Source organism: Phodopus roborovskii, unplaced genomic scaffold, assembly GCF_943737965.1.
Source record: "Phodopus roborovskii unplaced genomic scaffold, PHOROB, whole genome shotgun sequence".
Lineage (NCBI taxonomy): Eukaryota > Metazoa > Chordata > Mammalia > Rodentia > Cricetidae > Phodopus > Phodopus roborovskii.
In genome coordinates, this window is record NW_026126648.1 from 12,874,323 (window position 1) to 12,884,885 (window position 10,563).

General features: G+C 43.2%; 1 protein-coding gene across 1 annotated transcript in view; it reads left to right on the forward strand.

Moving 5' to 3' along the window:
- The window catches only part of Tapt1 (transmembrane anterior posterior transformation 1), a 47,894-nt gene extending 38,184 nt beyond the window's left edge, over nucleotides 1-9,710 (forward strand). The window contains exons 10-14 of the mRNA XM_051174033.1: nucleotides 133-192; nucleotides 525-593; nucleotides 2,387-2,463; nucleotides 6,209-6,369; nucleotides 7,633-9,710. Coding sequence (XP_051029990.1) covers nucleotides 133-192; nucleotides 525-593; nucleotides 2,387-2,463; nucleotides 6,209-6,369; nucleotides 7,633-7,862 — 597 coding nt within the window. The 3' untranslated portion in view covers nucleotides 7,863-9,710. The remainder of the gene's footprint in view (nucleotides 1-132; nucleotides 193-524; nucleotides 594-2,386; nucleotides 2,464-6,208; nucleotides 6,370-7,632) is intronic.
- Nucleotides 9,711-10,563: the final 853 nt, after the last annotated feature.

Here is a 10,563-nt window from a genome sequence, read left to right on the forward strand (position 1 = left end):
TGTTGTCCTCAAGCTCTGGGTATCTGCTTGCTCATTAGCATCTGTCCCTGCGTAGTTTGGAAGCATTGTTATCTACAGCGTTTAAACTTTTTCATGGTGTGTATGTTCTTACTTTTTCTTATTTGCCTTCAGGTCTACAGTGAATATAGAGCCAGCCTTGCCTTTGACCTTGTTAGCAGTCGACAGAAAAATGTAAGCATTTCATTAAAGGTGTTGTCTGAAATTAACTCCCCAGTGGTTAAATGTACTACACATAAAATTTCACACTTGAACTTGTCTTGTTTTAGACATTAAATATTTATACAACAATAACTTTAAATACTGTGTTTCTGCAACATTGTAGCAATGACATCATTTATTTGAAATGTGTGGTGATGGGTTAGTTCCTTCACTGTTCTTCTTCTGGCGCAGGTTCTGTGTTCTCTTCTGTTCCTACTGTTCTGCACCTGTTCAGTGTTTGCTGACAAGTGAATGGCACTTTCTAGATGCTAATCAAACTGAGTCTTTTCTTCCTTTCTTTGCAGGCATATACTGACTACAGTGACTCGGTAGCACGGAGAATGGGATTTATTCCTCTCCCACTAGCTGTTTTAGTAAGTTCATGCTTTTCTGTTTTCATGATGAGATGGCCATCATCATAAGACATCAGTATGTATTATCTGTAAGTCTGTTTTCATAAAGAGATGGCATAATTATGTATGTATTATCAGTAAGTTTGTTTCAACAGGTCTTTGTATTTGAAAAAATGGTAAGTAACCCGAAAGAAAAAGTTTGTCTTAAAGTCTAAATTCATTATTCCTTTGGATTTTGAGCTATTCAGCAGAAGAGTCTCATCACAGAACTGCTTATCCAAATAGCTTTTTCTAATAGTGAGGCTGTTCTTTTGCTTGTCCATTGAGTAAAGAATTTTCTTCTTTAGTAGATATACCCATAGGTGGCATCATAACTCGTCCTGTCTCTAGAGGGCACTTGGATGTAATGTGCTGGGTGCCGTCAGTCCAGTGCTGGGAATCTGTGCTAAGGAAATAGGTTCTGAGTGTGCAGTGTGAGTGGTGAGGGGGTCTGAGCATCAGTGTGGTTGGGAATCCCACATCAAACCACGTAGAGCTGTCTTTTTACCAAAGGACCAGAAGCAGATGTATGCTGCAGGTCAATAACAAATGTGCAAGAAAGCTGGAAGTCGGAGCTGCTGTGTTTTGATTTTACCCACTGTTTTTAGATGGTGGGTGATGATAGGTTTAATGTTAAATTTCAGCAACTTAACAGATAACCATATCCTAAACATTGTTATGGTTTTAGTTGCTTACGAGATAGTAATACAAATTTCTTTTGCTTTGGAAAAGAAGCTCTTAAAATTTTAGGGAAACTCAGATTTTAAGGTTATCTAGTAAAAGTTAAATTGAAAAAATAGCATGTCAAATTTTTCTACTTGTATTTCCCGGTACTAGAAACATGATATATTCAGTCATGAGGATAAATCTAGATTGTGCAACTGTTTTTTATAAAAGGATTAGTTAAATGGTAGTAGCCCTTTCCCTGCCCGACCAGAAGCTGTGGCACAGGAGAGGGCTCCGTGGTGGTTCTCTCACAATAAAACTTGATTGAACATAAGACAGTCCATTCCCGTATCTCAGTTCTGTTGTTCTTGTTTGTAGCATTTTAATTATATTTACGGCATCACAATAGAATCTTGCCATTACTGGGTGAGACCCTTATCTCTGCTTCATTTCTGTGTAACCGCTCCCAGGTCCTGCCTGTAATGTATAAATGTCTTCTCTTAGCTGCTCCCACCAGATTGATCCCATGGGCTTCTGGGGATAATATGTCTGTGCCTGTATTTCTGTGACATAAAAAACTAGGTGATAGCTATAACTAACCAAAGAGGCAGAGCCGTGGCTTTTTAGTAATTAATTGTGTGCTTAGTTTCTTAAATAATGTAAGTCTTCCTTTGCTTAACATTCCCTGCAAGTTTTGGAGGTTCTTAAAGAATTTGAACAACAGACAGAAAAAAACAGGAATGAGAAAAATGCCCAGCTGGTGTTATTTCTAGCAAGAACTAGATGAGCTTTGTCAGACAGATCTTTTGTTTGCGTTTCCTGCACCCCTGTTAGGTGTTCAGTAAAGGCACCATCAGTGACATAGATTTTGGAGTCTGTGGCAGCTATGCTGCGTGCAGGGTCTGCCTGTGCAAACCCAAGCCACCACAGACACTGTAGGAGGCAGAATGTCAATGAATTGGAAAGTCTAGACCCAGCCTCTTGGATTTAGATGCAAGTATACCCTAAGATATTAAAATAAAGAAGAAAAAATCTCTTAATTATTAACTAATAACTCTATGGTTGTGTTTTGTCTGTGTGTTTTTGTGTTTTGGTTTGTTTCTGGATAGCTCATCAGAGTTGTAACAAGCTCAATTAAAGTGCAAGGAATCCTGTCCTATGCCTGTGTCATACTCTTCTATTTTGGGTAAGATTGACTATTCTTGAATATGTTTTGACTTTACAGTAAACTGTGTATAACTGCAAGATGTAATAGAAGCTAATTGCACCAAAATATTTTTCTTACTCTATGTACTTAAGTTTGAATCTTTAACCAAAAGTTTACAGTAAGGTCTTTTTGTTCAAGATCTATATTCTACCCATGCTTTATTTGGGGGGACGTCTTTCATTGTGTTAATTTTTCCATATTTAGAAATACCTTTGATTGTCCTGTGTGCTTGTCAGCCTTAATATTCAGCACACTGGGCTGTGTCACATCAACCTAATAATGCCAACTGAACCTTCTGCAGATTTGTTGATCCCAACTAGCTTACACTTCTGTTTGGGAAACACAGCTTACTTTATAACAATCATAAATGGTAACAAGAAAATAGTGGTGTCTAATGTTATTTTGCCACTGTTTGATTTTTCAAGAAATAAACTAACATAAATAGCCCACCTGAGTTCTGATGACTTTGCCCAAAGGGAAATCTGGAAAACACATAGCTAAGCTGGCTTGTGTGGGGTGCATGGGCATGCATGTTGAAGAATGCCAGTCTGTGGGAGACACAGGCCTGAGCGCCTCCAGAGAGAAAGGAGTGATGGCGGCCCTGACTTCCCACGGAGTCTGCTTTCCAAAGATACCGACGACGTTCCAGCTTCATAGTTGAATGCCTTGTGTATCTTCCTGGTCCCATGTGATGCCTGGCATGTGACAGGTACCCGAGACTGTCCAAACAGCTCAGCCATGGCCACTCCTGTGGGCTGCACTTGAGATCCCTCACTCTCTGCAAGTCATGAGTGCTTCCCAGTGTCTGACTTAGCCCTTCTCCTCCGGAGCTATGTCTGGGTGAGGTGACTAACTGCAGGATGTAACTCTATTGGGTGCTGTGACTACAGATGTGTACCTGTGGTTTATGTTGTTCTAGGCATGGAACTCACAGCTTTGTGCATGCTAAGTACATGCTCTGCTAACTGAACCCACACTTTCGTTGTTTTTGAGACAGGATTTCATTTAGCCCAGGTTAGCCTGGAGCTCGTTGTGTATCAAAGGCTGGTGTTGACCTCCATTCTCCTTCCTCTGCCTCCTGAGCTCTGGGATTACTGGCAACATGCCATTATATCCAGCTCTCTTAAGTTGTTTAACATTAAGTTTTTTACATTAAATTATACAGTATTAGAGATCTTACTGCATACTTTCTTTTCCAGGCAAGAGTTAAAACTCCCATCCCAGAAAATTGATTTTTATTTTCTGTTCTGAACTCTACCATCTTCTTCTGCATTTCACCTGAGCTCTTTCTTCCTTTGACTATAATCACACTGGCCTTTTCTCTGTCTCCTTTTCTCTTACTAATATGCCAGACGTGTTCCAGCTACACACTGAAGGCAGTGTTAAAACTTTGAATTATGTGCAATTTTTGAGGATTGATATTTAAGGAGATTTCTTTGTACTTAGCCTGCATAACAATAAATACTAAAATATTTCTTAGAAATAGAAAAAAGTCATGATGCTTCTTCTGTAGTTCACGGTCCCACATACCCCACCTTTGGTGCTCTTAGCATTGTTCACTTTCCTACTTGTGCCCATCTTTGTTTAAGCTAATTGCTCTCATAGTTTAACCACAAATCGGGAAACTTGAGTATAGCATACCTGAAAACCTGTCACATGTCAGGTATCACATGGGACCAGGAAGATACACAAAGCTTCAACCATGAAGCTGGAACATCGCCGATGTCTGTGGGAAATCAGGGCCTTTCCCTCTGGAGGCACTCAGGCCTGCATCTCCCACAGGCTGGCATTCTCCAACACACATGCCCATGCACCCCACAGGAGCTAGCTCAGCTATAGGTTTCCCAGATTTCCCTTTGGGCGAAGTCATCAGAACTCAGTTTGGATGTGTGCTTGTCGGCTGTGGAGGGAAGATGTGCCCACCCACTGCCCTGCCCCATCCATTCAGCAGTCTTGGCTACCAGGTTCTGTGCTGTTCTAAGGATCAGCTAAAAAGAAGACAGACAAGTTGTGGCCCTCGGTGTCACTGAAACTGTGGTGTACAGACTGACTGACAGGAGACGCAGACTGAAGAGACTGAGGGGGAAGAGATGGAGAGTGGTGGGAAGACTGCTAAAGTTGTGAGCACCGCAGAAAGCAAGCATGGCTGACCCAGGGAGCCCAGGGTGCAGGCCGAGAAGGTGGGCAGTAAGAAGGTCCCTGATGGAGAGATAGCGCCAGATTCCGCAAATGGCTTTTTGCAAGAGCCATTCATTCACCTGTGTGGAGGATGGGCTGGAGAGTAGCAAACAGTGACTCGGAGGGCAATGGCACCACCAGGAAAAGGTGCCCGAGGCTGAGCTGGAAGTGGCGGCCATGGAAGGCTAGCGCTTCATGTGTGGTCCTAGACCCTGGGATTAAGCAGTGAAGGGAATAGCTTTGTCACTTTCTGTGATAGAAGTTGTGGCAGAAGCATCTTTCAGGGGAGGAGAGGCGAGGGCCTGCCTGATGAAAGGGTGACTGGAATCTGGAGTTTGGAGTTGATTTGGTAGGTTTGGAATTCTCTTAAGTAGAACCATGGAAGCAAGGGAGGAGTGAAGGTATGTTCTGGGGAGCCCTGCAGCTGGCGGTGAATTTGTACCTGTGGGCTGAGGGACTGTTACCCTGCCTGTGCTGTGAAAGGCCTGAGGACCAGTCAGGAATCCTCGTCTGTTTCATGTATTGACTCATGTACATGTTAATTCACTGGTGATGTTCAGTGGCTTGTAATTGCATGTTACTGACAGGGTTTCATCCCAGACACAAAACCAGCAACCTGCTGTTGTTCACCCACACTGGAGCTGTCAGTCACCGCCCACAGTATTGAGAAAATGTGAATGGAATACTGCAATCTCTAAAACATTTTGCCAGAATTATAGCAGGTGTTTTAAAATACTAGATAATATTTGGCCAAAAACACCCATGTCTGTAATTATAGGTATTAGCAATTTATTTTAATAAAGTACAGGTTTAAGCTAACTTTTCTTAATTATAAACTTTTTAATAAAAGCAAAATGTTAGAAATAATCCAGATATCCTGAGATGGGAGCTGTTACAAAAGTGTTTTGTTGTGTAGCCCATGCCACAAACATTCTTAAGATCACTAGACACATTAACTGACATGTGTGTGATGTATGGTGTGTGATCTAACTGACAATAGCAGAGTAATAAAGGAACAGGTTTGTTTAGCATCTCTTTATGCCTCTGAGCCTCTCCCAGTCCTGCCCTTTCTGATAAGCTTGGAGGATTTTGCTCAGGTCCATAAAGGACTCTACTCACACACTGACCCCAGATCCCACCTCTTGCTCCCACTTTGCCTCCACCACAACCTTGAAAATGAAACCCATTTCTGCATAGTGAGAAGGTACAGATGATGAACCCAGACCAAATGGCTGATAATATACTGGGGAATTCCACATGGGGAATTGGAAATTGTCTTTTATTTCTTGCTTATCTGCATCTACCTGAATACTTGTTGGGTTATCTATACAAGGAAAAGCTGCTGTCTGGTAGAATTTGTCATGAATTAGAATGTATCAGAAGTCTTCCTTTGTAATAAAGAGCTGTGGGAAACTCACGTTCCACCAGCCCAGGTCCTCCGACTCCTGGGCCTATCCCCTCACCCTGTCCTGCATCTTGGAAGCAGGCTAGGAGGTCAGCTCACACTGGTTTAGATGAATTCCCACAACTTTGTTCTCTGTCTAAGGTTGATCTCCCTGAAAATACTTAACAGCATTGTGCTGTTGGGGAAGTCATGTCAGTATGTGAAGGAAGCCAAGATAGAAGAGAAGCTGTTTAATCCTCCCCCTGCCAGCACTCCCGGCAAACCCTCCGGGAAGTCCCAGAGCAAGTGCAAGCCCTCTCAAGGTATGCTGGCTTCAGGATCCATCATTGGAATCCCTCCTGGTAAATCACTGCTCAGCCAAGGTTGAGTGATGCTTAAAGATGGGCTCCATTCTGCCTCACTGCTGGGTCCCTTCATCATTCTGCTCTAGGACAGATACACCTGACCCAGTGCTGTCTTACATTTGCTAATCCACTCTTGTGTTGGTGATTATTGCACCTATTACATGTCAAGACCAGGGGATGGGGTAGGGGAGGAAAATGCCGTGTGCCTGCTCTGGGGAGTTGCATCTGGCTTGTTGGGAGCAGGGGAAGAACAGTAAGTGGATGGTCAGTGAGCACAGTCAGGAACCAGAAGCTCTGCAGACACGCTGGGGCTCCCAGTGAAGAAAGACCTGGGTATTGGGAAGGACAAGAGCCAGGTGCTGCTGAGGTGGGTGGAGCTGACTTGGTCTGAGGCCTGAGAGGACTATACCTCCCGTTCCTCAGGGCCCTGTCACTCTTGCAGGGCCCTTGGCTTACACTTAAAAGGGAGAGGCGGCCAGTGCATTCAGTTAGCACCCAGCTGTGCTGGAGAGTATACAGTTTATTCCAGACAGAGAAAAGGAGACACAGCTGGTCCAGAGTTTGATTGGAGGTCATGCTCCTGTGTCTCTTCTCACAAGCTAAAGTGGAAGCTCAAGTTTTAGATGGCAGTCACTGTAAGAGCATGTGAGTGCTGTTAGTGATGGGAAGATCCCAAGTGCATCAGCATGCATTCTCTTTCTTAAGATATTAGTCGTGTCCATCTTCCTTCCAGGAGGGGTCAGTCTAGTGGAGGCTGGCCATCAGATGAGGGGAGGGGTCGCGTCATGTCTCCTGAAGCACATGTAAGAGGAGTGTCTGTAAAGGGTGCCCTAGAGGTCAAGAGACTACAAGAGAGATGAGTCAGGCCCTGAAGAGGAGTGGAGATCAACCCTGAAGACAGAATTAGCGCTCCACCTTCTCAGAGATCTGCTTAGCCCTTCCAGAGCCCTGAGTGAAGAGCAAGTGCTGCTTTCCCTCAAGCAATAGTCCTGTTGGTTTGTGGTCATGTAAGAGGGAAGTGTAAAGACACATGCTTTCCACAATCAGGTGGCAGTGTTACCTATGGGGTGGGTAAAATTGTGGATGAATTTCATTGTAAATTACAGCTTACACAGTATGCTTTTAGTTTTCATCTGTTTTAACGGACACTTTTCATTCTCCCTGAAAACAGGGTGTTTGGTAAGTGTCATTTCCTAATCCAGCGGGTCTGCTCTCCCACAGGCCTTTCCACAGAAGAGCACCTGTCCACTTCCGTCACCAGCCAGCCTGCTCATCAGAAAGAAAACGTCGTACCCTTACTTGTGACCAGCAATTCTGATCAGTTTCTGACAACCCCAGATGGTGATGAGAAGGACATAACACAGGAAAACTCTGAATTAAAACACAGATCCTCAAAAAAAGATTTGCTAGAGATAGACAGGTTCACAATCTGTGGCAACCGGATTGACTGAGTTTGTGGCTGATGAGGTGAAGATGCTGGGCCCCGAGACCACAAATGCTGGTCTGCCAGGACACACTTGCTAAAAACGGCACTTAAATATTTATTTAAAAACTTAAATTATTAATGGCAAGCAAATCTTAGTATCTTTCTTCCAGTGATGTGGGCTGGCAGAAGGGCAGATCTCGGAACAGTGCCGGCCTCTGGCCTTGACTCTGGGATGTTGATGGACAACGAACATTTCCTCCTGCTTGGCCAACAGCAGCGGCACTTCTGGCACCCAGCCAGAGCGCTACAAGAGCTTCTTTGCTTTGTCAGCCTGGGCTTCCAGAACATTGGATTTTCCTCAAGGCCTCTTCAGTATAAGGACATACCTGGGAAACTGTGAAGCTTTTCCATGATTGATTACCTTTCCAGTCTCATACAGTTTTCACAATCTCTTTCCAAACTTGACTCCATCTGCCAAAGCATTAACACAATTATTAAATATAAGTCCAGATAAATGTTCTCACCACCAGAGTCATCCTTGGCAATACATCTGAACTAAGCAAAATTTAAAAAGGCTACTTAACTACATGATGAATAACAGCATCTTACAGGAAACCAAGAGCTCTCGGTTCCATTTACTTCATGAAGGACGTGTCACTGAGAAATGCTTCCTACTGTCTCAGTGACCCTCACACAGTGTGAGCTGTGTGGTACTCAATGGCAGTGACACAGGAATGAGTAATATGAAGCACAGAGTGATGTCAACATTGAGGTATAATTACCTGGTTTCATTTTAAAGCTACGTCAGTTATTACAAGTTACGAGATTGGCGATGAACTAGCTGAAAAGCTATTGATAGAAAACATCATAGCAGTTGCTGTCACCAGCCTAGTTTGTTGGCTTTGTTTATTCTGAGTAACAGCTTTAAAGTATTCACAGCAGGTTGAGGAGCATCACCTTGCCAGGCTTGTAGAATTCATGTGTCCCTTCATGGCTCTGTATCCTATGTGGGAAAGAGACAGTAGGTGCCTTTGCTGGGATAGTCCCTCACATGACTGTAAAGGGGTATTTAGGGTACAGAAGGGTACTGCAGTGTGGACACTAGGAATAGCAACCAAAAGGTGCTTTGGGGGTTTTTGTTTGAGATAAAGATGCTGTTCCTACTTCATTACTAGTTGGCGGCATCCGAGGGCAAGTTCTCACCACCCTGTTTTTACCTTGAGAACCTTTTCTGCACTTCTCCTAAGAAAATTGACCATTTCTGATTTCTGAGCTGTCCAGAAGATGGCACTGTGTTTCCTTCGCTGTCTCACTTGTGAAACTCAGCTCTCATGCATATGTTTCGGGCACAGATGGCAAGTTTTAGATGGTTTGCCTGTATCCTGGATAAATAGGAAACTAGTCTTGATGATTTGGCTTAGGCATTTGAAATACAGGAGGGTTTCTAATGATTTGCACTAACAGAATCTAAAGATAGCTGTTGGAGATGCTATACATGCCTTGTGAAACCAGGAAACAGTTTTTAAGTTTAAAATTAACATTTTATTTCTTTTGTGTATGTTTGTTTCAGTGGGGCCTCACTTTTAAACTGTCCTTTTTACCAACAAGAAAGTGTCTATTACAACTAGAAGCATTGTGGAGAAAGCCTTGCCAAGCACAGCCCTGCTCAGAGCAAGAACATGGCCTAAATGTCTCTTTCAATTGTGCTTGAATTTCCTGTTTCTGTGTTGTTTCTGATGAATGCATTTCCTCTACAGATGCTGTTGGGAGTGTGAATGGTACTCACTTCTGTCATGATGGCATTCAGTACTAATTTTATAAATGCATCTTGTGTGAAACTCAATAAATTCAATTTTGTAATCTTTTTTAAAAAGGTCATTGTATTTCTTTTTGTAATAATTATTATTATAGTTGATGGAATGGTTGTCTCGCTGTGCAGAACTTATTTGTAGTTTACCAATACTGTGTTAATTGTGTTTAGTTACTCTTGTCCTAAACGATTAAGAAAGAAAAGTTGCATTTTTGTTTTAGAAAGAATAGCCTGCATGTTGGCCACAGACCATTTAGTAACTTATTACATGAAGATGTCTGCATTTAACAGGGATCTTGATGTCACAGTATAGTATGTGTTGTTCTTTTGCTGCGCAGCTAATGCCTAAGAAACACAAACACGAGACTCAGCGCCCACGTGAAGTTTATTGAGAGGGGAGAGAAAGAGGGGGTAGCTGGTGGCCAACCGAAAGCAGGAGAGGGGGGGAACAGAGAGAGACCAGAGAAAGAGAGAAGCACTTGGCGCGCTTGCTTTAAAAGAGGCTTGCCCATGCGTAACTGAGTCCTCTGGCCGCCAGGTAAAGCTGACATAACAATGACACGGCCATGAGCATCCCGCCCGTCGTTGGGGCAGGGGGCAGGGGGGTCAGCTGGCTGCTAGTTCCTAACAGTATGTACTTGTCTTATGTGGGAATCACATTCAAGATGGTGCTTTGGTTTTTAAATAGTCTAGTTAAGGTGCAACACATGTCAGACCCGTGTTAGCTTTTCCTATAGATCAAAATACCAATGCTATTGATTAATTTACCCTGGTTCACTGTGGACTTGTGCCAGTGCTTAAAAGAACCACGTTGGAATTGGCTCCTCAGCATCTGCCCTGCCACATCTGTAGCCTCTGCCTGCCACATCTGTGAGCTCAACAGAGATAAGTTCACAATTGTTTTAAATTGCAGTAT